The 27,072-nt window shown below is 41.9% G+C and overlaps 3 protein-coding genes across 9 annotated transcripts; all 3 read left to right on the plus strand.

Moving 5' to 3' along the window:
* Positions 1 to 1,170: 1,170 nt before the first annotated feature.
* On the plus strand, positions 1,171 to 5,162 carry cd68 (CD68 molecule). Of its 2 annotated transcripts, none has more exons than XM_077499018.1 (6): positions 1,171 to 1,352; positions 2,317 to 2,675; positions 2,844 to 2,963; positions 3,412 to 3,478; positions 3,899 to 4,072; positions 4,178 to 5,162. In XM_077499018.1, exons 1-6 carry the CDS (start codon positions 1,310 to 1,312, stop codon positions 4,315 to 4,317), a joined length of 903 nt encoding a protein of 300 aa, XP_077355144.1. In that variant the 5' UTR covers positions 1,171 to 1,309; the 3' UTR covers positions 4,318 to 5,162. The 2 variants fall into 2 exon arrangements, with proteins under 2 accessions (XP_077355144.1, XP_077355143.1); XM_077499017.1 differs by lacking the exon at positions 1,171 to 1,352 and adding an exon at positions 1,689 to 1,855.
* Positions 5,163 to 5,609: 447 nt separating this feature from the next.
* Positions 5,610 to 11,861, plus strand: men1 (multiple endocrine neoplasia I). Its single transcript, XM_077499012.1, has 10 exons — positions 5,610 to 5,722; positions 6,434 to 6,902; positions 7,113 to 7,321; positions 7,403 to 7,531; positions 8,556 to 8,596; positions 8,679 to 8,766; positions 8,872 to 9,008; positions 10,208 to 10,343; positions 10,419 to 10,628; positions 10,694 to 11,861. Exons 2-10 carry the CDS (start codon positions 6,467 to 6,469, stop codon positions 11,156 to 11,158), a joined length of 1,851 nt encoding a protein of 616 aa, XP_077355138.1. The 5' UTR covers positions 5,610 to 5,722; positions 6,434 to 6,466; the 3' UTR covers positions 11,159 to 11,861.
* Positions 11,862 to 12,314: 453 nt separating this feature from the next.
* map4k2 (mitogen-activated protein kinase kinase kinase kinase 2) lies at positions 12,315 to 26,722 on the plus strand. 6 transcript variants are annotated; one of them, XM_077498988.1, is made up of 32 exons: positions 12,319 to 13,011; positions 13,089 to 13,286; positions 15,466 to 15,523; positions 15,609 to 15,699; positions 16,045 to 16,109; positions 16,201 to 16,256; positions 16,863 to 16,910; positions 16,988 to 17,030; positions 17,124 to 17,196; positions 17,496 to 17,759; positions 17,837 to 17,918; positions 17,987 to 18,097; positions 19,000 to 19,078; positions 20,158 to 20,216; positions 20,306 to 20,355; positions 20,831 to 20,869; positions 21,214 to 21,247; positions 21,464 to 21,620; positions 21,679 to 21,845; positions 23,115 to 23,156; positions 23,330 to 23,414; positions 23,497 to 23,576; positions 23,695 to 23,755; positions 23,827 to 23,950; positions 24,044 to 24,102; positions 24,171 to 24,274; positions 24,403 to 24,562; positions 25,286 to 25,354; positions 25,431 to 25,517; positions 25,614 to 25,684; positions 25,769 to 25,824; positions 25,897 to 26,722. In XM_077498988.1, the coding sequence occupies exons 2-32, from the start codon at positions 13,194 to 13,196 to the stop codon at positions 25,982 to 25,984; spliced, it is 2,655 nt and encodes an 884-aa protein (XP_077355114.1). In that variant the 5' UTR covers positions 12,319 to 13,011; positions 13,089 to 13,193; the 3' UTR covers positions 25,985 to 26,722. The 6 variants fall into 6 exon arrangements, 5 of the variants coding, with proteins under 5 accessions (XP_077355114.1, XP_077355113.1, XP_077355117.1 ...); XM_077498992.1 differs by having other exon boundaries at positions 12,320 to 13,286; positions 17,496 to 17,627; positions 17,697 to 17,759; XM_077498987.1 differs by having other exon boundaries at positions 12,319 to 13,286.
* The last annotated feature ends 350 nt before the right edge of the window (positions 26,723 to 27,072 follow it).

Here is a 27,072-nt window from a genome sequence, read left to right on the forward strand (position 1 = left end):
GGATGCGGCGTCGCGATTGGTTGAGAGGAGCCCTCATTAACATAGTGTTTTCCCGGGAAGTTGGAGAGGAAATGCATTTACGAGTAAGACAGAAAATATATAAAAAAAAAAAAAAAATGATGCACCAGTTAGTAATTTCTTGAAGCAGGCTCTTATTAGTTGAAGTTTGTTAAGTTTACTTCAAGCCAGTGTTGTCCAAACGTGGTCCTCGAGGGCCAGAGTCCTGCAGGTTTTGGATGTTTCCCTGCTCCAGCGCACCTGTTCCAATGAACAGGATCATGATCAGGCTTACGCAGGGCTTGCTGATTAGCTTCAGGTGTGTTGGAGAAGAGAAACCTCCTAAATCTGCGTGACTCCGGCCCTGGAGGACCGAGTTTGGACACCACTATGTCTCCTCTAGAGGTCTCTATTGCGCAGTCTGCTGAAAGTGATTTTTAAGGACACTGTACTATTATTATTACACATATAATGTAAATGCGCTTGATAAAATCTCACATTTTTCATAAAAACTCCTATTTAAGTTTTTTTTTTTTTTTAAATAAAGAATTTGTGCTTTCATATTTCAAGAACGCTTTTATTTTCAGGAGGAAAAGTATGTTTTTGATAATCAAGTTGTATATTAATTACAGTAAAATATATTTTTGAGGAAAATAATAGAGCTCAGTAATAGCCACAGTTATATAATTTGAGTTTCAAAGTTGTTATTTGTGATAAAGTCATGATATGGTGCAAATAAAGTAGATCTTTTTTTTTTTTTTTTCTTTTTTTTTAACTAATCTCGAAAGCCAACGACTCAATGTCAAATCTCATTGTTTTTTTTTTTGTTTTTTTTCGTTGTTGTTTTTGGTCATTTGTGGTTTATTTGTTTGTTACTCTCGATGCAGTTTCCTTTTTTTTTGTGTGTGTGTGAACGTCCATCAATGACCTCTTCCCGAGCTGAATGCTGCTCCAGTTTCGCTTCCCGAAAATGACCAGAAGTTTACTAATTACCAATTTCCACCGACCACTTCTGGAAGCGGCTTTCAAAATAATAGGTCAGGGCGTGCGTTAACGTGAAACAAGTTTGGCACGAGCTGGACACACCCACGTCCGATGAGGCTCGTAATCAATAAACAGCTGGACGTCTCAAGCTTGACGAGAGTTTGACTAATGAGCAATAAAGGTTTCAAAGGCAGGTTTTATTTTGACTAGGCCCGTGCGCTTCCGATCCTACCGCGTTCTTTTAAGTTTGCCTCGTCGTAGCAACGAGGAGTCACTCAAAACTTCGTCGTCTCCGTGAGGGTTCAAACTAAGAATTGCACCTGTCGCCATGAAAAGTGCACTTATAATCCTTTTTTGCTGTGGATTTTCAGGTAACGCAGCTTACGATAACTGAATGTTTTTGTTCTGAATTAGTTTAGGTTTTTTTGTTTGTTTGTTTTTTCCCCCGCAGTGTGCGTGGTTTCGTTTTCTTTGTACGTACAAATCGTGACGTACTATTAAGTGTTTTAACGGCTTTTAACATGTGGAATACGGACTCAAACTGTTTGGCTTTGTGTGTTAATTTTTATTTTTTTACTGATTTAGCAAGTACACGGGGTCTAAGGTTTGTTCATAGTAAGTGTTTCTGTAACTCATTATGACGCTCATCAAACTGCGGGACATCTCAAACGGATGAAAGATGAAAGCCATGATTTTATTTCGACTGCGTTCGTGAGCTTCCGGTCGTGTGCGTCTTCTTTTGTGTGCTTCAAACTCGTCGTAGGACCGAGGCGTCATACCGTCCGTCCGTCCGTCCTTGTTTTCGAGAAGTTTCAAGCTGCACCTGTCGCCATGAAAAGTGCACTTATAATCATCTTTAGCTGTCTTTTAGCAGGTAATGCCCCTTTTGAACATTTGAAATGTATCTATTTATATATTTTTTAAAACTGAAGTTTTTGCGGTGTGCGCCGGTTTCGTTCTAGTTTTTATGTTTTCGTGCCGTTCATACGACCAAGTGCTTTACTGGCTTCTAAAATGTGGAATGCGGCTTCCAAAAGTTTGGATTTGTTATTGTGGACCAACAATATCTATTTGGAACCGTCATCAACACGTCGTGGACTTTTGAACTCGGGCGTCCGCAATGTTATCAGACAATTTCGACTCAAAAGTCACTTGGCTCGCACTCTGATTGACGCCGTCGAGCATTTTTTTGTATATTTGTTTTAAACCTTGCTGTATATTTTTACAAAGTGTCTTATGGCTAAAAGTGTGTTGAAAATGTTATATTGTAATTGACTGAATTGAGAATAACTTGAGTATCCGCCACCCCAACCACTTTTGTCTTTTACATTGAAGCACTGTCACTGGCGCATGATGTCAAACCCCCAGCGACTGTGACTCCCGCCAAAGAATTCTTTCCAAAAAGTGAACCGCCGACAACCGGCAAAGCGACCACCACGGCGGCCGGCAAAGCGACCACACCCCAGCCGACCACGCCGGCTGCCAATGGCACGAGCGGACCAGTCCCCACGACGTCCCGTGCTACAACCCAGCCTGCACCTCCCACAAATACGACCGCCGTACCTCCCACCGCGACTCCACCCAAGCCAACTCCACATGCTGATTTGAGCGCAGGGGACTATCGGCTGATGAAGGGCAAAAGCGTTTGCCTGATGGCCCGTGTGGCCCTGCAGATCCGACTCGTGACACCCAAGGTACTTTTTTTGCTCGTCTCTTGAAATGTTTTAGTTTTATTTTTTTTGGGGAGGCTGGAACAGAATAATGGTGTTTTGATTTCATTGGTGAAAGATGACTTGAGCTAACTGAAGTATTTCTATTTGATGAAAAGACGTTTTTATGACTTGATTTTATTGCATTTCTAGGCCAGTGGGACGTTTATCGTGCAGCCCAATAAGACGAAAGCCGTTGGGGAGTGTCGGGAGAACACGGCCAACCTCACGTTGGTCTTCCAGGAGGGTTTCATCACCTTCATGTTCAACAAGGTTCACGTCGCTCACATCTGGCCAAAATATTCCCACGCTGCACTTGAGTGGAAAAAAATCAAATAAGGGGACAATTTGCAATTGCATTATTTTTCAACCAGAGTAAAAACAAATTATGGAACAAAAATTGAAGGACTGATTTAACTTCAAAATAATTAAAATCAAATTACAATCGACTTTGTATTTTGTGACTTCCCATCACTGGTTTCTCTTGATGGGTCACACAGATTTGACTGCTGGAGGTCATGTGATTTTTTTCAGCCTCAAGCTGTCACGATTGGAAAAGAGGAAGTGGACTTGATGAGCCAGTTTTTTTTTGTGTCACAGCATGTGATCTGGATCAGTCAGTGCCTCACCCACAAAACGCCATTTAATGTCTGGACTGATTTGTTGACATGGCAAATAACAATCACGGGCCAACATGTTTTGTTTTCTTCAATTTCCTCAGAGCACCGCCGAAAACATCGCCTACGTTGACACTCTGTTGTTCAGCCTTGTCTACCCCTTAAGCAATGGTAAGGCCGCTTTTTTTTTTCTTTTTTTTTTTCTTCTTCCCGTGCATGACCTTTAGCTTCAGGGATATTTGAAGTGCTTATACAAAAAATACATGAAGTGCTGCCTCCACAAGTAAAAAGTCAACAAATTTTGTCCCATTCACCACAAAAAGTGTCTGAAAATAGTTGCAAGAGGATTTTGAGAAGTCGAAACGCTGTTTTTGCACTCATTTTGGTTCAACACCCAAACTTTGCCCCCTGTCGCCATGGTAACAAAAGGTCATCCCTCATTTATGTAGTGTGACAAGTCAGGCATGCAGCAATGTTCTCCACTTTTTGTGTATTATGACCAAAGAATATTTGACAGTTTTCACTCAGACACTTGGAAATAGAAAACGATATTAAAAAAAAAAAAGTGCCTAATCTTCCCATTTTGTGCAGGAAGTGGACACTACGCTGCTGCCAACAAGTCGTTGCGCGCTTTCCCTGCTAAGATCAGCCACTCGTACTCATGCCGGAGCGAATCTGTTTACATGGGAAACGGCTTGTATTTGGATGTGAAGGATGACCGGATGCAGGCCTTCAATCTGACCAAGAGCGCCGAATTTGGCGTCAGTAAGTGCCCATCACCTCGTCGCCATTTTGTTTTTGGTTGGTCGCCGACGTACTCGTAACGGGCGGCTGCGTTTGTTTGTTTTTTTTTTTTTTTTTTTTTTTCAGCCGACCACTGTGCGGCCGACCAGCCTGACTACAGCGTGGCCATCGGGGTGGGCGTGACGTTGCTGGTGCTGATCTTGGTGGTGGTGGTGGTCTACCTGCTGGGGCGCAAGAGGAGGACGGATGGCTACCAGTCGCTGTGATGACCTCCCCCAAGGCCCGGTCCAAGATATGCCCAACTTTTTGCTAACGCTTCGACTCATCTGTGTAAAATCCTCATCTTATCATCGCTCGCCTTTGGCACTTTCCACTTCAGATTGCTGTCTGTCATGTTCATTCTATGTTAGCATAGCAACGGCTAGCATGTTGCCATCAAAATCCCTGAATCTGAATATGGCAAAATGCCGACCGCAGGAACAAAAATGCCAGGCAGATTTGGTAAAGAGGTTAGAAATGGTCCAACCTGTATCAATTGGCCTCTGCACTTTCACTAGTTAGTTTCAACATCTTAAGCATAAATGTTAACATATCAACTGTCAGCATTTGAACAGAAATGGCACCAAAATATGAGAGGAAGCAGTTTGCGTTGGAAATTGTGCCAAAATGGCTCATTGAATCAAATTAGTTTTTTGTTTTTTTTCCCCTCAAAGTAACTTTTCCGAGAAGTTAAACTTTCTTCTAAGTCACAACAATGCCAGTTTTCCCTCAAGTTGTTTCGAAGCCAGTCGCTACTTTCACACGTTTTGTTTTGTTTTGTTTTGCGATGAATTCACTAAAAGGGACGCCATGGGTGCTTTAAGCAATGCTTTGCCAGCAATCATTATCAATTGGTACGATCAATAATTGCACTAATTGCGGGCCGGCGCCTGCTGAGGTTGTAAATGCATTTTTCTATTTGTGTAAAAGCCGACAAAGCGGATGTTGCTAGCTGCTAAAAACATTGGGAAATGCACACACTTGTTTTTAAATGTGACTGGGTACATTGAAACTTTAATGAGGGAATTTATTGCTGTTTGAAGTTTTTATGCCAATAAAAAAATGATCCATTTCTAAGTGTCTGTCATAGTTATTTTAGTAGTTAAAAAAAAAAAAAAAAAAAAAAAAAATCCGGGCCGGATAAACAAAGGAACATTAGACTAGATTTTTTTTTTTAAATAGGTGGGTCAGATTATTCATGATTTGACATTTTGTGTTAGTCATGTCATTGCCGTTTCATAATCAGTGGGGTTGCAACGGATTAATTTGTACTGGGTAATTATGCATTCTTAAAAAAAAAAAAAAAAGTTTTGACTATATATATATATTGTACCGTTCTGAGTAAGCTGGGCGAAAGGGTAGCACCCTCTATTGAGCAGTAAACAATCTCGACCACATACGAGGTATTAAATTTTAAATACTGCATTTTTCTTTAAACGTTGAGAAAGTGAAATGGCCGGTTTTCCGACGGTTTCCGCTGCATTTGAAGGGCTCTTCCGTGACGTCATTTACGTAAAACGCGTAATGACGCAGTCCGGCTTACTTTCCGGGCAGGCTGAAGTGCGCGGCAAAAGAAGTGGGGCACAAAACAAAACACAAAACATGTGGTCGGGATTCTGCTGAGCAAACGGGGTACGTGACCCGTCCCAGGCCGCGTGTTCTTCCGCTACCGGAACGACGCCTTTTCGCAAGGTGTACAACAGAGGGGACATTTTCCGCGGGACTTTTGACCTAACATCGATACGCGTTATCTGAAATTGTGCCATTGAGCTAACTAGCCGCTCATTAGCGTGTAGCTACACCTGCTCGCCGGTCAATTCAAGCCGCTCTTTGTCGGGGTCTGACTCACGGTTGCTTTCGCGTACACTCCCGGCATGTCGATACGACGGTTCGACGTTGAAGTAGTTACTTTCGAATTGGAAGTGAGGCGGCGTAACGCCGGTGTCAATGAAGCTCCAAATGCTAACGTTAGCCTAGCCTATTTGTGTGTGCGTGTATTTTAGCTAGTAGTGCCCCGCCCACCTACGAGCAATGCAAGCCCCCCCAATGTCGGTTTGAAAAAGATAAAATATAAATGAATGCTTTACATATATGTCCATAAGCTACATTCAAATACGGTATAGTCAGAAAACATAAAACTTAACTACATTTGAATTCAATTTCGACCCCCCCAATAGCTCCCAATTCATTGCTAAATTTTAGTACAGCAGACCCAGCACACTCGCGGTTCGGCACCCACGGATTCACCTATGAATGAAGATTCACTTATTCATTCATTCATTCATTTAATAATGTGTATTGCAATGAACAATTGTTGAGAGGCTTATTTTGTTGTCACATTAGGCACTACAGGTGACGATTACCTCAGAGGACATAATGGGTTTGCACTCATCCCAGAAGAAACACTTCCCCCTGCGGGGGATCGACGGCGTCGTCCAGCTCTTCGACGCTGAGCTCCGCAAGTCCGAGCCTGACCTTGCCCTCCTCTCCCTGGTCCTGGGTTTCGTCGAGCACTTCCTCGCCGTCAACCGCGTCGTCCCCGTCAACGTGCCCGGGGTGCGTTTCGAGCCGCTGGAGCCCGATTGCCCCAACTCGTGTTTCCCCACGGTGGAGCTGGGCATGATCTCGGCGCTGTACGAGCGCTTCACGGCGCAGATCCGCGGGGCCGTGGACCTGTCCCAGTACAGGAGGACGGCGGCGGGGTCCAGTCGAGAGCTGGTCAAGAAGGTGTCGGATGTGATTTGGAACAGCCTCAGTCGCTCTTACTTTAAAGACCGTGCCCACATCCAGTCTCTCTTCAGCCTCATCACTGGTAAGTAGGAATGGGCGAGAAGGATTTCAAATCAAATATTGGGTCAAGGAAAAACATGTTTTTTCCTTTGAACACAATCTGTTTTGATTTGAAAGAAAATGTCAAATATTAAGATGAAACAAACAAAATCAGTGAGAGCCAATATCGGCTTTTCACAACCACGGTAAACCGTCAAATCGCTAATCGGCGCACGCCTTCTGTGATGTCAAGGGACCAAATTGGACAGCTCGGGGGTCGCCTTCGCAGTGGTGGCAGCCTGCCAAGTCCTGGCCCTGAAGGACGTGCACCTGGCCCTGTCCGAAGACCACGCCTGGGTCATCTTCGGCAAGAGTGGGGAAGAGACGGCTGAGGTCACCTGGCACGGCAAGGGGAACGAAGACCGGCGAGGGCAGACGGTCGCGGCGGGAGTCAACGAGAAGGTGAAGCCCGATCTCGCCTGAAAAGCGTCAATGATGCGCACGTTTTCTCGATCCAAACCTTTGTGTTTGCGCCTGCGTCAGAGTTGGCTCTACCTCAAGGGTTCCTACATGAAATGTGACCGCAACATGGAGGTGGCCTTCATGGTGTGCGCCATCAACCCTTCACTGGACCTTCACACTGACAGCTCGGAGCTTCTACAGCTTCAGCAGGTGACAGCACAACGATGGTCATTTTCCCCCGATCAGCACATTTATTTTGTTACTTGTAAACTTAGAAAGTTGGCTCTTAATTCTTTATCCTTTGTGTATTTTGACTAGAAAATGTCATTCGAGACCTTTTCATTAAGACACCTGGGAATTGTTTGAACTTGCATAGTGTGTCTCGTTTAAGCCATTAAGGCTTAAAGCACCTGGCAAAATATGCCTCTAATTTGATTAATAATGGTAAAGTTACTTGTTAAAAAAAATTCTGTTAGTATTTATTTATTATTTTATGTCTCCGTGGCGTGATGTAATAACGGTAAAAGGAATGCTAAATTTCTGACACCTTCACAAATTCATACACATCTGAGAAGTATTTTTGCTGTCCGCGATGGTGTGAATGCAAAATGGCCGCCGCATCGTCACCTCAGCTCGAGCATATTCAGAAAACATGTTGAAAATTGTGAAATTTTGTTTGTGACACATAACGTTTAAATACATTTGGAAATTAAAAGTTTGAAAAATATTGCTTGAAGTATGGATTTTTTTTTTTTTTTGCCATTTTGCCTTTAACTCTTTTACTGCCGCACGTTATCAAAACGTTATCATTCACGTCATCCTTGAAAACGTTCTATTTCATCAGATTTCGTCATCTTTCATTGTAATTTGATACACTGGCAGCCCATTGAAGAGATACAATGCTGCCATCTGGTGGCCATAGTTAGTGAGTGTTTTTGATTCCACAACCCATTGACCAGGCGGCGCTGCACTTAGATGTTGCACTGCCCATTGATTAAAAAAAAACAAACAAAAACAACAAAACAAAACGTAGTTGACGTCATTTAATGTTTATGGCGGCATACATTGTGATTTTATTAATCGGGATTAAACGTTTTTGGCAGTCAAAGAGTTAATACTTCCAATGCTCTTTAGTTTCAAAAGGAAATTGTGGAAGGAAGTGGGGCAGTGAAAATGACCCATATTTGCAACAATGACGATTAAATATTTCCGATCCTGGATTTTCTTTGCACAGAAACTACTGTGGCTGCTCTATGAACGAGGAGACCTGGACAGGTGAGTGTGCTGAAGTTGAAGATGAAAAAAAAAAAATGACCATGAATTGGGTATCCACAAAGTCTCGTGTGCATCATCTCAGGTATCCGATGGCAATGGGGACTTTGGCAGACCTGGAAGACCAGGATCCAATGCCGGGCAAGGAGAGCCCACTGGAAATCCACATGAAAGTAAGCGTCTTCTTTTTTTTGAATAGTTGAAACTGTAACTATCCCACAAAAAGTCCGTTATGATATGATGATGAGATGTGTTTTCTTTTCTCTGTCTCTCATCAGGCCGTTGGCTCTGCCCAGAAACATTACAACAACGAGCACATCTACCCCTACATGTACTTGGGGGGCTTCCACTACAGACACAGAAACGTGCGAGATGCGCTGAGGGCGTGGGCGGACGCCGCCCAGGTTATGCAAGAGTAAGTTCTTGACGTTGCGTTCGCATGACGCCAGGGGGCAGCAAATACTCAGCTTGCGACAGCTGTCATATATTTGTTGTGGTCATCATATGCTCATGTGATGCTACTGCTGTTTTCTTCTCAAATGATTAGCAGACACATTTGTTTTTATTTCTCATCACGATGCCTGCGTTCGCCGCAAACATCCAGTCAGCCTAAGAAATAAATTGATAAATGAAATAAAAAATCCCTCCTCGTTGTACCTAAATATAGACACGGGCAGATTCAACTTCCTCGTCATTGTTCTGCAGGTTCGGCCTCTTCCTCTCAAACATGTTGGAGGTTCTTTCTTTGCATTCAGTTCTGATTCGTCATCATACTCCAAATAGGATCATTGCATCGCTTTTCGTATAATCAGCGGGTGGTGAGCGTTTTACAAAATCATTTTTCAGAAATGTTTCATCAACCAAAAAGAGGCATACCTGAATTAAATGTAATAAACCAAGTACTTCTCTTCAGTTGAGCTTTAGGTCAGGATTATATAGCCCCCACCAATGAATGAGTGAGTGACCTTTTTTTCATCTTGCTCCCCACAAATACATTTGATATCTATTAAGAAAGTAATGAAAAACTCAACTAAAACGAACCATTATTGAAAAACTAAAAGCTCATTCTTAAAACAAATCAAAACTTACTGAATTTAAAAAACAAAATTAAAACTAATTATAATAAATAATGTCAAACAATTCCTCCTATGTTGTAAAATTAGAGTACAGGTAATATATATATATTTTTTTTAAAGGGCTACATGACTTATTTAGCCATTTTTGTCAGTCAAACATTCACATTTTGCCTATAACAATTTGTATCATTTTGCAACTTGCTGTCAACTGAAAATGACATCACAAGGGCTCAGATAACCACATGTCACATGACCAAACCTAGAAAACAGGTGAGCTGTGATTGGTTACCTGAGCCCTTGTGATGTCATTTTCAGTCATTGTTTAAAGGTATTAATTGTGTGAAAAATAATAAAAGTATCAAATTAACTTTTTATTGCTATAATGGGCTAAATAAGTGAAGTATTAATCTGCTGATTACTCTGTTATTGGAATTAATCAGCATCAGTCTCAAAAGAGGTCAGCCCTAGTAGTTCCAGTAGTTATGATTTTTGCTGCCTTTGGAATCATAAGGGAGCAAAATCCCGTCTCTCTTCGCAGCTACAATTACTTCCGCGAGGACGAGGAGATCTACAAAGAGTTCTTCGACATAGCCAACGACGTCATTCCCACTCTGCTCAAGGAGACGGCCGCCACCGCCGAGAGTCCCTTGGAAGGCGGCGACGCTGGGGAAGCGGTTAGAAAGAAAAGCCTTCGTCAAGCACTCCTCTGGGGAAAAAATCTACTCTCATCTTGATTTTTTGGGACGTAGGAACAGCCCAAGCAGCAGCAGCAGCAGCAGCAGCAGCAGCAGCAGCAGCAGCAGGCGGCTCTGTCAGCCCTCCAGGACCCGGAATGCTTCGCCCACCTGCTGTGCTTTTACGACGGCATCTGCAAGTGGGAGGAGGGCAGCCCAACGCCCGTTCTGCATGTGGGCTGGGCCACCTACCTGGTCCAGTCCCTCAGCCGCTTTGAGGCGCAGGTGAGGAACGACCTGCCGACGACTTGAGAAGAAATGAGTTGAATATTGGACAAACTGCATTTCAGGTGCGTCAGAAAGTGTCCATCATCACCAAAGAGCCCGAGTGCCCGGACGAGGACGACGCGTCCAGCGAGGATCCGTGGGAGGGCCGGCGGCGGGGTCCCCGCAGGGAGTCCAAGCCGGAGGAGCAGAACTCGCCACTCCCCGCCGCCCCCACCTCCCCGACGGCGCCCGCCGCCGCCGCCGCCCCGCCCAAGAAAGTGGGCGAGGGTGGCGCCCGCCGCCGCTCAGAGGGTAAGCCCGCGCAGGCGCCGCCGCCGCCGCCGCCCCGCCCGGCCGCCCCCGTGGTGACCTTCCAGAGCGAGAAGATGAAGGGCATGAAGGAGCTGCTGCGCGCCGCCAAGGTGAACTCCAGCGCCATCAAGCTGCAGCTCACCGCCCAATCTCAGGTCCAGATGAAGCGGCAGAAGAGCACGCCGCCGGGCGATTACGCCATGTCCTTCATGAAGAGGCAGCGCAAGTCGCTTTAGGGTCCAAACTACTGTGAACGCCCGCTCGGATTCAAACAATTCTCAGTGCTGCCATTCGTCAAAACGCTCGCCGACTTCCCCTATTGATTGTTTAGAATCGCAAAAGTGATTCTCGGGTTCCCAAATATGCTTATGAAATCGAGTTTTACAGTCAACTCGGTTCGCTTTTCAACTTTGGCTTTAAATAAAGCGTACGTGGTTTTGCGTCAAATCGAAATGAGTTGCTCGAAAACATGCAGTGACGGCTTCGGAACTTTGAATGCATCACCTCAGCGTACTTGGACACCAATGTACTACTTTCCTATTAGACAGGGCTTCGTTTGGCACAAAAACACTGGCCATAAATTCCACAAAACAGTTACATATCAGACCTAATGTCAACAAAGCTGATCCTAATTGACTTTGCCTCATCAGGACATGTCGGAAAGACGGAAAGCGGGAAAGTCATTTTAGTATAGTTACTGTGTAACATTGTCCACTTTGCGTTAAGGATAGCTTCTTTCTTGCTAGCTGGATGTTGCCTTACTTTGCTGTGTTTGTTTTGTTTTTTAGAAAGGGCCTTTTAGTTGGGACTCGGCCCAAATTTGTGCTTTCGAGAAGCCCACAAAGATGTCTGCACAGAAGCACACGAGGTGGTCACTCAATGTTGCGTTCACTTGTGGTTTTCTTTTTTATCTGCAAGTAATAAAGACAAATAAGTGGATCCTTGTTTCCAAACCTTTTTGTTAGGCAATGCTCATATTCTCCATCAAGTATATTACTGTACATACATAATTATATTTGGCATGTTGCTGCTGGCATAGACAGATCAAGTTTTTTGTTCCTGTAGAGATTTAATCAATTTCAACTGAACCTCAGTGAAATTGAATAATTTGCCTTGGCAGACGTCAGGATGGCAATGTTGCGTTCAAACTGACCTGTTTGATAATAAATGCAATTTGTGCTTCAGTCTGACCCATGTGAGAATTTAACATAATGTCACTCTCTTAAAATAATTGCCTGTCATTTTTTTGGAAAAAAAAAAAAAATCTATTTTGCACAAATCATCTCATGATGCAAATGGTTCAGCTTTTTTTTTTTTCCTGAAAAATCTGAAGAAAAAAAAAATGACTGGTGGTTATTTTAAAAAGGTGTCGATAAATATATTGTGAAAATTAGGTTTGAACTTGTTCTTTTGGCCATATTTTTCCCTTTATTAAAGTAATTAAATTAATTTTATTAGTTAAAAAAAAGTGCTGGTATTAATTTTGCACTGTGCTCATGTATATTTTTTTTATTATCAAGTGTAGAATGGGTCAAACTGACCCGTGGCCTTGTCTTGACAGCATTTTTGGTCATTCCTGTTGGTTGAAAATCGTATCTATCCATCCATTTGAAAATCTAAAATATATCTCGAAATTTAGATATATTTATATATTTAATATGATTCATATGCTTGATTTTTTTTCTGGGACACAAGTGGATGATCTAATAGCAATACATTTATTCTTTTGTCTTTATTTTTAAAGCTCCTGTCATGGATCAGAATGACCCGTTTGTAAATCTAATACAATAATTATACTTTTAGAAATTTGTGATTACATTTATTCATCTGTTTTATTGGATGATTACACAACAAGCGGATCACATTGAGTCAGGTAAGAAAGCAACACACAAACATGTGGGTCAAATTGACCCGTTTGAAAAATGTGTGCGTATGTGTATATTTTCCTGTTTAAAAAACAACAACGAAGAATTAATCCGGAGTTGCACGTTTGTTATTGTTCGTTTTTTTTTTTTTTTTTAAACAGCGTGCGTTTTTGTTTTGGTACTGAACTCCAGCAGGTTTTCCTTCACGTGTTTCTTTAAAAGTGGTTTGTTTCCGCGTCTTCTTCTTCTTCTTCTTGTTCTTTCGAGGGGGCCTCCCGATTGACGTTCTTTGTCCTCCAAGTCAGTCAGGAGCAGCAAGCGCGATGTGCGCCGCCTAGACGGAAAAACATCCCGAAGGTGCCAGCAGCAGCAGCAGCAGCAGCAGCAGCAGGACAAGCCAGCGAACATGGAGCGGATCGGGGTGTCGTTCCTCGACCCTTTGGACGACTACGAGCTCATCCACAGGATCGGCTGCGGCACCTACGGAGACGTTTTCAAGGTGAGAAATCTGCCGCCTTTTCAACTCACAACGTGCAATATTTCTTTCTCACAATTTGATCCGTTGGTGATTACAGTACCACATCAAATGCAGCAAAAAAAAAAAAAGCATGTTAAGAATGCAAAGCAATGCAAAACTTCCTTTAATCATGATGCCACTGTTGCTTTTGCAATTCCTGCGCAATTATTTCTTCATATTTTTGTGCAGGACACTTCATTAGGTACACCCTTTTCATACAGTGGGGAGTTATGATTTTCGAAAAACACCAAAATATGTTTATTTTGGGTAAGAGGCAGAAATCATATTGTTGGTTTTTTTTTGGGACATTTTAACATGATGCCAACTAGTGCAGTTGTGTCTTTGTCCTGAAATTTGTCCTAGTAGTGTTGACAGTGATATTGAAAAAATGCTCTCGCTTTCACTGATTTTCTAAAAAGACAATTGAGCCACTGTGTCCTACTTGTAACTTTCACACTTTTTTTTTTTTGAATAACATCTGAACATTAAGAAAACTTTGTCATACTAGTAGGACAACTAATCACTCGTGAAACAAAACTGCACTCAACATTTACATGCTACTAGTGCTAGTGAGTACTAGTTGCTAGCTAGAATTTTATATTGTCTTAAAGAGTATACACAGATGTCAACTAGTGCACAGTTTTAACTCACTGATAACGTGTTACTAGTGTGCAAAAATGTCATGCTTCAAAGAAAAAAATGTTGCTAGTGAGACATTTGTTCTACAAGTCCATCCTAGTAGTTTTACTAGTGTTCTGAACTCAATGAAGACCGATATACTTAAGGCACATGTACTAGTATGCCTTTTTTCCACTCACTACTAAAACAATCGCACAAATAGAACTAGTATGGTGCACTCATAGAATGAGTCATACTAGTAATGTTTTTTTTTTTTTTCCCCTATTGCAAGATATTTCTGTGCACTAGTAGTACAGCTGGAGAGTAGTGAGGAAAAACTGTACTAGTTGCAACACTAATACTACTAGCGAAGCACAATATATTAACGAGTGGAATGACGAGTGCAGTTTTGCTTCACATAGCATATCGCTGTTCTGCTCGTATGCCAAAGTTGTGCTACTAGTGAGGACAAAGAAAGTACAAGTAGCCTACAATTGAGCGGGGTCAAGTGATTATTCGATTTCACAGACTTCGACGCATTTGAAGGCACGATGATGACGTCATGAAATTGTTCGTCCCTTCCACTTCACTGAAGAGACATGAGACATGGAAGGGCGTCCAGTCGGGGACAATGGCTTGTAAAAAAAAAAAAAAAAGGTCTCCACCTCCGGACATGCGACAGTGTGAGACTTCAGTGGACTCACATTAAGATGCAGCGAGATGTTTTTATTTTGTTGGCATGAATATTGATCCGTGAAAAGTCCACAAGTATACTTTAGTAACTGGTGCTGGTCCATTGGAATGTGCGCATGACCCTAATATATATTTATATAAGCATATGGGACTGGTGCATGTAACCCTAATATATATATGCATAGAAAATATTGTGTAATTAGTGGTTAATTGGAATGTGCATTGTGTAAATTGTAGGCTGCTATTTTGGGCTAGCTTGCGTCTCTCAAACTATCACTTCAGTGACAGGAAGCGCAGGAAGGAAAACAGGAAGTGAACGCACGTTTGACGTCGTGCGGATGCCAGAGTGAAAATAATACACATCACCGCTGCATGCGCAGCCAATAGCAGGGCACAAGCACACAGCCATTCACGTACCTACATCATTTTTATAAATTTTTTTTGTTCTCATACAGCAACGCCATCCGTGGCTGATCAGCCACCAGCGTGTTGAGACCATTTACATTTTTTCTTTTTATTAAAAAAACGGTTCCTTTTCTGTGAATAGCAAAATAAAATAAACAATCTTACACTTAATATTCTTGCAATTTTAATAAATTGCTTCACTTTTTATCTTAGATAATTACTTAATTAAAATGAATTCATTCATTAAATGATTAGAACATTGAAAAAAAATTACATCTCACTGGTATGGTAGTTGTAATTGATTGGATGTAAATAATAAAACAAAAATATTCATCAATTTTACACATTTAACATCAAATTTTATGAAAGAATGAGTAAAACAAAAACATTCGAATAAATGACTGATGAATCCATGAATTTCTCTATTCCTGTCATCCCGATCCAGGCTCGGAACATCCGCACATCGGAACTGGCCGCGATCAAGATCGTCAAACTGGACCCATGTCAGTCGTAACTTTTCTTTCTTTTCACTCACAATCTTTGCTGCTTTCCCACTCGGACCTTCAAGTCGTCGTTGTGCTTGTCCAGGTGATGACATCACGTCCATTCAGCAAGAGATCACCATGATGAAGGAATGCAAGCACAAGAACATTGTGGCCTACTTTGGCAGTTATCACAGGTATTTGAAAAAAACAAAAACAAAACACAAGACAAGCGTAAATTGTGTACAAATTCAATGCTACTCACTCTTTAGTTGTGTATATTTGAAAGAAGAGTGAAAACAGGAAGTGGTTTTGCCTATTTTTGGCTGAATGTGAAATCCTCATGAATCCTGCTTTTTATGCCTACAAAAAGCAACAGCTGTAGGTTTATGATTTTGTAATGTACATCTTTGGGCATGGTTATTGATGTGAGATAAGTTTGAGAGAGGGCTTAGCACAATATTTTACGTTTTAAATGTGTTTGTATTATTTTAAACGTGTTTTATTGGGAAGCTCAGCAAACTGTTTGTGTTCTCGGCCAGGAACACCAAACTGTGGATCTGCATGGAATACTGCGGGGGAGGTTCCCTTCAGGATATCTATCACGGTATGAATAGATACAATTGTGTGTTTTTTTTGTTGTAAATTCGCTATTTGCACCTTTTTTTCCCTCATAATTTTCTTGTTTTTCCCGAAAGTGACGGGCCCATTAAAGGAGAAACAGATTGCGTATGTGTGCAGAGAAACCCTCCAGGTAAGTTTGTTTTTGGTTGATTCTGTTACAAGACAGGCTGCTGTAAGATTGTGAAATCTTCGATGGTACACTGCCAGCACGGTGACTCACGTTTCCCGCCCGCCATGGGCCAGCTACAGAACACTTTTAACCCTCAAATATGACGCAAGTGCGGCAAAACATGCATTGTGTTCTGTCATTACGGGTGACTTTGTCAAAAGTTTCACATCGTCTGATTTAAGATACACTTTGAAAAACTTCAGTGGTAAGAAGTCCGCTGCCTTTAAATTTGTCGCCTTATACAACAATGTAGTACATTGGCAGTGGAGGAGTGGCGGTTAAGGGTTTCATGTTTGCAGCACTGGTAAACAAATGCCGTTTTGTACAAACTTTTTGTAGGCATAACAAGCAGGATTACAGAGGATGACGTTCAATAATTTTCGACAAAAGCTAGGCTGTGCTGTCAAGCCTCCTGTTTTGTTCTTCTGCTTTCAAATTGACACTGTCTCAAACAAAAGGTGCCGCCATCTAGTGTCAGATAGTGGAATTACACCCACATAAGTCCGGAGTTGCTGATAGATTGTGTGCGTGATTGTGTTATTAAATGCACTTTTACGTGTCTTGTAGGGTTTGTATCATCTCCATGAAACAGGCAAAATGCATCGAGACATCAAGGTAAGGCGAGCTGCGTCGCGCAACAGGATTTTTTATTATTTTTTGATTGTGCATGAAAACATAATGTCTCTCCCCAGGGAGCCAACATTCTTTTGACAGAACGAGGGGACGTCAAACTGGGTCAGTTGATATCTGGACGCGTCCCTGCTTGTCCAGATAATCGGACCGTGTGGTACTAAACTCACGACGTGTGTGCATGTGCCTTCGTTTTAGCGGATTTTGGTGTGGCTGCAGAGATCAGTGCCTCTGTGGCCAAAAGGAAGTCTTTCATTGGGACGCCCTACTGGTAAGGGTTACAATGAACAGCCGGGGAAATTGCTTAGAAAGAAAAAAAAAAAAAAAAAAAAAAAAAAAAAAAACGCCAGGAAAATTGCTCAGCAGATTTTCGAGACATAGTCCAGATGATCACACACACCACACATAACGATAAGTTGGCAGACAATCGAGAGTCTCCTCGGCGCAAAAAAGTTGACCGCAGGTCTTGGGAGTTGAGCGGACAAATCAGTGACGATTGGGTGTACATAAAGAAAATCACGCGACCTTGAGGAACTCCGGAATCTCTTTGGCACATCCGCATGTGTGCAGGATGGCTCCGGAGGTGGCGGCAGTGGAGAAGAAGGGCGGCTACAACCACCTGTGCGACATCTGGGCCGTGGGTATCACCGCCATCGAGCTCGCCGAGCTCCAGCCGCCCATGTTCCACCTCCATCCAATGAGGTCAGACCACGCAAAACCGCACTTTGTGCTCGTCCGCAACATGCACGTGCTCCATTTGGACTGTTTCAGAGCTTTGATGCTGATGTCCAAGAGCAGCTTCCAACCGCCAAAATTCAAGGAAAAAACCAAATGGTCAGTATAAACGACGACTCACGACACTTGGACAAGTGGTCTTGAATCTTCTGGCTTTTGCAACGACGACGCCACAGGTCCCCGGGCTTCCAAAGCTTCGTCAAGATGGCGCTCATCAAAAACCCTCGTAAAAGGCCGTCCGCTGAGACGCTGCTGCAGGTGACATTTGCCATTTGACATTCGCTCGCCGTCCGCCGGCTGACGCTTTCCTCTCGCTTCACCTCCAGCATCCGTTCGTGACGCAATTGTTGACTCGCAACTTGGTCATCGAGCTGCTGGACGCTGCGAGCGACCCCGAGCTGCACGCCTCGCACAACATGGACGACAACGAGCTGGAGGTCTGCTACAGCAGCTTGCTGTACTCTTATCGAACTCCCTCGTATATATCGAACAGTAATACGAACGTAGTTCCAGAAATCCCTGCAAGTGACACTGAGTACACTTTAAAAACAGTTGTGGCCAAAACTTGGGCCATTTTGTAGAGAGTAACCCAGAAAGTTGGGTCAAATTGACCCGTAGATGATCTGACTCAACTTTCTGGGTTGTTTTATACAAAATGACCCATTTTCTGACCCAAAGTTGGGATTGGTTTATACAAAATGACCATTTTTTTGAATCCAAAGTTGGGTTATATTGACCCAAGGAAGTTTATATTTTTATCCAAAATTACTTCCCCCCCCCCCCTGCAAAACAACCCAGAACGTTATGTCAAATTGACCCAAGTAGAGGATCTGACCCATCTTTATGGGCTGTTTTATACAAAATTACCCAATTCTTAACCCAAAGTTGGGTCAAATTGACCCACGTACTTTTATATTTTTTACAAAATTACAATTCCCCCCCCCCCCCCCAAAACAACCCAGAAAGTTGGGTCATATTAACCCAAGTAGAGGATCTGACCCAACTATATTGGGTTGTTTTATACAAAATGACTTTTTTTTTTTTTTTTTTTTTATTGTAAAACAGCCCAGAAAGTTGGGTCAACTTGACCCAAGTAGAAGATCTTAACCAACTTTTTATTTATTTTTTATTAGAAAATGACCCCATTTTACAACGGATCGGTCCACTTTTGACCCATAGTTGGGTTATTTTTGACCCAAGTGTTTTTGGAGTGTAGGTCAAGAACCACATAACTTCTACATTATGCTGTGTAAATAGGAAATCCAAGTGAAGGCCAATATTGAGCAAGCACTTAATAACCGAGGTAAAGAGCATGTGTGCATCCCATTTTTGTTGACAGACTGGGATCGAGGCTCCGGACAAGATCCAGTCAGCAGGGAAACATCTGCCTGTTGAAAGAACTGCGTCTGAAGAACAATGTAAGATCATCGATTCAAATGACTTCATTTTTGTCATTGATGGCATATTGTCACAATGGCAGAATTGATCAAATGTGTAGCTCCTAACCGGATGTCTGGACACGTTTTGCCATGAGTGTCTTTCCTTGTCTCGACATTCCGTGACGTCATCGCCGTGTTGTGAATGAGGAAGGACAAAAGGCTCTCAGTTGGCCTGCCGATGGCCGCCCTCGTGCGTACGTGTGGGATGGAGGGAGGCCTGCCTGCTGGATGCCACACAACATGCCACTGCCACTTTTATACTCGGCCAGTTGTAGCCGGCGGTGCTGATTGTGGTGGGGGGCGGGGACTGGACTTGTCTGCGTTCTCAGACCAGTTCCAAACCGTTGCTTGACCTCATCTTGTTGTCAAGTATTAACTTTAGATCAGAGTTTTTAAACAATGCATTTTTAAAATGGACAAATTATTTGGAGGTGAGATCAAGAAAAAAACTTGTTTTCATAATAATAATTTCAATAGTAGGTGCCAACCCAGATATATTTTTTTAACGCAACAGCAACAAAAACCTGAATTACAGGCAGAACATTTTGACAAAGATTTGCCTTTGAGTATTTGTTTAACTTTACAACTAAGAACGAAATGGGCTGATTTTTTTTTCAAGTTTGTCTAATCTTGTAATGTGTAAAAACTGCAAAAATCAACAGAAAATAAAATCAATTTTTTTGAGGGGGCAGTGCTGGAATGTCATCATCTTTGTCTTATGTTATTAGTGTGTTAATATGTATTTAAAAATAAACACAATCGCCAAAATTGGCCCCACAAATCAAACGATGATTTAAAAACAATTTTTAAAGCGTTAATAATATAGACCCTTTAGGTAAATTAAATCAAGCTTGCAGTTATTTATTTCCCAAATATTTTTTATGTTGAATTTTTTTAATTAAAAAAATAAAAATAAAATTACATTTTGTTATTCATAATTTATTTCATGTAATGAATTAACTAATTTTTCCAATGCCTGTACAATAATATGCAATACCCCCCCCCCCCCCCCCCACATGTTATGTACTATTGTTTTTTGTTTTGTTTTGTTCTTGTAGTTGGTCAAGTGAAGTTTGGGCCGCCACTGAGGAAAGTCACAGAACCTTATCCGGATCTGGTAACATTCGCTCCGACCGCCATTTTTACTGACGCCCATAAATAAACAATCAAGTACCCGAGCCGACGTGGTTGTTTCCTCCCGAACAGAACTCGTACGACGACGACTGGAGCTTGTCTGGAGATGAAGACGACTCACCGTAAGACGCCTTTCTGTGTCGCAAAAGAATGATCTTTATGTGAAGTTTACTTGAATTCAGTGGACATTGGCCTGCTCCTTCTTGTGTGCATGCACTGGCCACTTGGGGGCAGTATAAGACTTGATACAGACATAGAGGCACCCATGAAGAAGTTTCACAACTGCGGCATTATTGATTTTTCACAGAGGCTAAAAAAAATATATGCCTGTGAGTGTTGTTTGCCCGATATTAGCTCCTTTAAAATGTAAAAGCTTTAATAAATGAATGGATAATTTATACTTTTGACAAAAATTCATGCTAGTTAAGAAAAAGCTTCAAAATGAGAAGCCAAGTTGTCTTGTAGCCTTTATCGCTATGTCGGCACCATGACCGGTCTTTCAATTGATGTCGGGGCGCCCCGCCCGGTTCCTTCCCCGCCATTGTTGTGGGCCGCCAGGGCCTGTAGCCAGATAAACAGCAGGTCTTCCTGTTGCAGGAGCCTGCTGGAATGTGTGGAGCAAGCTCTGCAGCTGAGGTAGGCCACGCCCATCCTCTCCAGCTCGCCCGTCCCGTTTGTGATGATGACGCTGTTGTTGTTGTTGTTGTTGTTGTTGTTGTTGTGTAAGCTCCCTGGCCTCATCCAGCCCCTCCTCCTAATCCAGACCCCAATCCCCCCCCAAAAATCCCGCCGTGCTCATAATCTGGATTTTGCGATTCACCACAAACTCACTGGTTGGCAGCTTTGTGCGAGTGCGTTTATGTGCTGTTGCTTCTCGTGTGTGCGGCTTTGGTTGTGCCCGTCATGTCATCTGACTCTCACATTATCCCCTCTCTCAAACTGTTTTTACCCGAGAACATTTTTTTGCTCCTTTTTTTTAGGAGTTTAACCATAAAGAGGGCGCCATCTACTGATGTGAGTGAAGAAACACATGCACACCAAGAACATCTTATTTATACATAACAGTTCAAAAGGAACTTGTAAAACACAATTTTTGGTTTGTAAATGCCCAGGATGCCCCTTTTCAGGCTTTTAGTTCATCGAAAATCAAATGTGCCTGAACACAACGCAATTCAGGTTCTGAATTAAACCAAAACAAAACACGATATTTGCTGTCGTTTGTCGCACTAGGGAGGGAGGAAGAGTGGTTTGTTGAGCCCAACGACAGCCTCCCTGCCCGCCTTTCGCTCTTTGAACGTCAACACCGGTGACGACGACGTGACGCAGAGGCCGACCTGCACGCTGGGCCCGGATGCTTCCATGGCGCCTGACTCCGCCTCCTCCTCCGGTACGGCCTCGTAACGACGCTTGGGCCACGCGCGTGACTTATAAAACGTGTCTGTCAGCCATTTTGGCCCGATGCTCGGCCACGCAGGATATTCGGCAGCGCTGCAGTGAGCCGTGTGTGCCCGCGGGGGGCGCTGTGACGGCGGAGACGAGGAAAGCCGGTTTGGAAAAAAAGACGCCCCTCTCACCTGAATGGAGCACGCTGAGAAAGAAGACTGAGGAATCTGTGAGTTGAAAGCGACGTCATGTTCACGTTACATTACATTCAAATGCAAACATTGTGGCTTGAACTGGTATTAAAAAGCATTCAATGTCCTGAGGCATTAAAAATGCAAATGCAGTTGATGTATGGGAAGGTCCAACATGAAACACTAATCCCACCTAGTGGCGGAAAATGACCTCAACACAAATCTATGAACTGTTTCATATATCTTTTTTACTTCAAATAACTTTATGACTTATTTACTATCAAATTACTGTCAATGGTTGGAAAGATCCAACCACATTTGTATGTGGTAACCATCTTTGATCACTATTATGTTACCCTATAAAGCCAAACGTATCGTATTAAATACAAGACATTTTGTGCCCTCTCTTCCATGAGTAAAATATTGACTTTCCATTAAAACCCTGACGTATATGATCTGACACGTGCATTGCACGGATAGTCCATTAGAGGGCAGTATCAGCCAGCTGGTGGCTTTTCCAGCGACCTTTGACCCAATTGAGAAAGACACCTTATTAATAGTGAGTTTTTGGAATGACCAATATGTCGGATGTCTGTTTAACTATTATATTTTTGACAGTTATAAACATATGAATTTAAAGCATTGTGACCGGATGTATCAAATATGACAAAAATCAAAAGGAAGTTGTTCAAAAGGACCAATAAATTCTCTATTTACAAAGAATCTAATTTTTTCTCATATATTTCTTGGTTCAGGATTTTTAGGGTTCGTTAACAAGACTGAAAACTTGATAAACATTTTTTGTTGTTCATTAAGAACAGATATAATGTGTGATTAATTGCAATTTAACTATGGAAATAATGTGATTACTTATGATTAAAAACAGTATGTATATGTGCATGCTTGTGGATATACAGTGCAACAAAGGCATTACATTTCAATTGCATTAAAAATAGAGTTTAATTGGACTTGCTGATATCTGATTGTCTCATACGCTAACCTTGTCATTTCCTAATTGAATTTGAGCAAGATTTTGAGTTCAAATGTTGAAGAGTGTTCCCCCACTATATCGCAGTTCGTCCATTGCGCCGCTAATGCTAACAAATACCATTGACAAGCTAACAGTGTCATTGGTTACGTTTTTTTGAAACAACAAATATTTGAAATGAACACACATCGTGCAGCTACCAAAATAATATCAAGTGTGTTTACTTTGTATTTAGATGAGATTAAATAAACTGCGTTCACTGTATCCTTCCTGTTTTTCTTGTTTTTATTATTTGTAACTTTTTTGGGGATATTTCTAGAGGGCGGAGTTTCATGGACTTCCTCCCACCCCTCAAGTCCATGTAAGTGGTCCCATCGAACCGCATGCACCTCCCCTGACATAGCATGCTAAAAGCTAGCTTTAGCTCATACTCAAAAAGAATGGATTCTTGTAACTAATCAATTTCCTCAATCGTCCGTACGATTTACAGTGAATAATATTGAAGCACTGTACTGTAACTTATTTTTGGTGCAGATGGGCGCCTGCTTTTCCAAAGTCTTTAATGGCTGCCCTCTCAAAATCCACTGCGCTGTCACCTGGATTTTTCCCAGCACGAGAGGTCAAATATTCATATACTTTCAAGTTCTTAAGAGCATAATTTAAATGAGCGTTGACAGCCAACCCTGATGTCTCCTTCTCAGACCAGTACCTTATTCTTGGGGCAGAGGAGGGAATCTACGCACTCAACCTGAATGAACTTCATGAAGATACACTAGAGAAGGTCAACAAATGACAACATGTTTTGTGCTGAATACTTTTTGTGGAATGGTTTACAGTATAGCAATATATTTTTTTTTTACTGTATGACGCCTATAGTAGTCTTGTCGTCCCTCACACAGCTGCTACCCCAGCGATGCACGTGGCTGTATGTGATGAACAACGTGCTGATGTCCGTGTCAGGTAACGACTTGACACAAAACACGGCGCCAAGTATTCCGTACCCGCTCTCACCGGAAATCTCCCCACGTCAGGAAAGTCGTCACAGCTTTATTCCCACAGTCTGACCGCCCTGTTCGAGCATAAGGGACATTTGGCGAAAAAACACGGCAGCCTGTCGCTCGGCACGAATCGTTTCACGGAGAAGATCGGCACCAGGTCGGACGTCTTCATTCTTGATTTTGACGTCCGTCATGATGTCATCGTTGTTTTCCTGCCTGTCTGAAGGATTTGCGAATGTTGTGTCCTCAGAAAGTTTGCCTTATCCGTGAAGATCCCTGACACGAAAGGCTGCAGGAGATGCAGTGTCGGTAAGACGACGCTGGATTTCGATTTCACGTCTCGTCTGCGGTCACTCAACTCGTCGTTTGTCTTCCAGCTCGAAACCCATACACAGACAGTACTTTTTTATGCGGAGCGGTTCCGTCCGGCCTCGTTCTGCTCTTGTGGTATGAGCCCCTCCAGAAGTTCATGCATCTCAAGGTATGCTGCCCTCTCATGGATTATCCGTGCAATGCATGTGTCAGATCATATACGTCAGGGTTTTCATGGGGGAAAAAAATTAGGGTACTTGTATTTAATATATGCTTGTCGTCCGCTCTGCTCCGTAGCACCTACCCATGAGGCTGCCCGACTCCCTGGCGATATTTGAGCTGCTGGTGTTGGTCACCGACGAGTTCCCCGAGTTGTGCGTCGGGGTGAGAGACTGCGCCAATGGGAACCTCCAGTTTGATATCATAGAGCTTAATGGCACGCCAGTTTCCGAGCCAGGTACGGATGCAGCCAAGAGGTCTCTTGGTACAGTTGCAAGGATTTATTTATTTTTGGAAATACTGTCATAATATATCTTTTTGAAAATATACCTTCTTGTAAATTTATCATTTTAATTGTGGAAATAGTTTTTTTTTGTTTTATGTAAAAAAAAATGTTTTTTTTTAAAAATATATATATGACTTTATTCGATTGATAAAGTACAACTTTTAATCTCATACTGTACAATTTTATCTCTCTGTATTATGACTTTAATCATGCAAATGTATTACTTTTTACCTCAATATTAAACTGTACCCTTGAAATATTCTCTTTATTATCATATTATTTTTCGCTAAAAAATATATTACTTTTAACATGAAAGTGTAAATATGATGACTAATCCCGAAATATACTACTTTTTAGCTAAAAAAAAATAAAAAAATAAAAAAAAGTGCTACAATTTATCTTGAACGTTATTATTAATGGAAAAGATATATCACATCGAAACAATATTCAACATTATTCTTGTAGTATTGTGACTTTATTTTTAAAAATACGTGACTTGTCTCAAAAATAAATTCTTCACTGAAGACAGGACTATCAAGGCACGACAGGCCAGTTAGATATGGAGAAAAAAATTGATATTTTCAAGGCAAAAAAATATAATACTGTATATATTTAATGACTTGGCTCGAAAACTCTGGAAAATACAGAAAATTGATTTCAAATGTTTCTTTGCAGAAAATGGGGCTGTGCAGGCCGTACAGGTCACCCAGTTGGACCGAGACAGCGTTCTCATTGCGTTAGAAAGTAAGCTACCTCCATTTTGACCGAGCAGCTTTCACCCGTGACGGTAATGTGCTCAATTTGATTTTTGCTGCTACAGAAACGGTTAAGATTGTAAACCTACAGGGCTTTCCATCCAAGGAGCTAGCTGCTGAAATGGCCTTCGACTTCCCCATAGAAACGCTCGGTAAAAAAATGAAAAAACAAGCAATGATTGATTCAAAATGGGTGATTTCTTTCTTTCTTTTTTCTTTTCAACTTGTTTGATTTCCGTTTGTCACAGTTTGCTTGCAGGACAGCGTGCTGGCTTTCTGGAAACACGGACTGAAAGGGAGGAGCTTTCACTCAAATGAGGTGATCAATTTTCAAGATGTTTTGTTGCAAACCGCACCACTGGAGCGTAAATCGCTCACAGGATGATTTGGACGCGATTTGCAGGTAACTCAAGAAATTACAGACGAGAGTCGAGTATTCCGAGTTTTGGGAACAAACAGGTGCGTCAACAAAGAAACCATAGTTGTAATCTTGCGAGAATGAAGTTAGTTTGACTTTTGTCTTCCCTATAGGGACATCATTCTTCAGAGCACACCGACCAACGAGCCGTCAGCACTGAGCAACGTCTACATTCTGACAGGCCACGAAAGCAGCTATTGAAACTTGCCTCCAACAAGTCTAAAATGAGCAGAAGACATATCATGTCCATCCAGAAAGTATTTACAATACTTTCTCGTTGCACTGTATACTTGAGAAAAGTTATTGTTGCCTTTGTCCTAATGTTGTGAAGGCATCAACGTCGACTTTAACTTGAATGTTCTGCCCCTACACATGTTAGCATGACCAGAGTCACCTTGCTTCATGCTGTATGCGCTGCGAGATAGCGGAAAACAACAATGCAATCGCCATTGCACAAGACTGAATCATGCCAAGTACTTTACATGTTGTACTGATGGGTGTGGTTTCTTTAGATATGAATAAATACTGTTGTCATTTTATTAGACAAACATGGAGGTGAGGCTAATGCTAAGTGTAAACATCGTGGTAGGTATTTATTCTAATTTACTTCATTAAAAAGTTAAGATTAAGTTCCCTTTTTTTGACTGCAATGTACGTTCCACTACACTAAAAGTGTTTTTGTATATTTATATTATTTATGGAACGTGCGCTGTATAGGTCAACGCTCGCTTATCCCTGAGATACTTGACGATAATTAGCATGTAACCATGTTTTGAAGGTCACCGTTCTTAAATGTATAACATTTTTACAATATACTTGGAATGTGTATATAAAATGTTGTTGTTTTAATGTAGCTCATACCCTTGACAGAGAATGTGTCACAATACTGGACCTTGTAATTGTATCACACATGAATTAAACCTGCTGTTTCTATTTCTATATGGGCACAAAAATGATGTGGTTTGTCTTAAACATGATAGATGTAATTTAAAAGTGACGTTATTATTATTATTATTTTTGCTTGTTCTCTGTGAGCTGGAGCCTCCTCCAGCTGATAAACAACAATTCACACTGCATATTTTTGGGTGGGATTCGAACCCCGAGGCTGACATGCTAGCCACTAGTATTCACTAGTGCTGTTGTTTCCATAATGTCGTATTGAAAATGTATGGCATATTTAATGCAATACGTTGAAGTCATTTTAATTCAGAATCATAATTATCACCGTATGACAAAAAAAGAAACGAAGTGAAATGAATACGTCTGTGATTAAAAATACGCCATCGACG

Source organism: Festucalex cinctus, chromosome 16 (assembly GCF_051991245.1).
Source record: "Festucalex cinctus isolate MCC-2025b chromosome 16, RoL_Fcin_1.0, whole genome shotgun sequence".
Classification (NCBI taxonomy): Eukaryota; Metazoa; Chordata; class Actinopteri; order Syngnathiformes; family Syngnathidae; genus Festucalex; species Festucalex cinctus.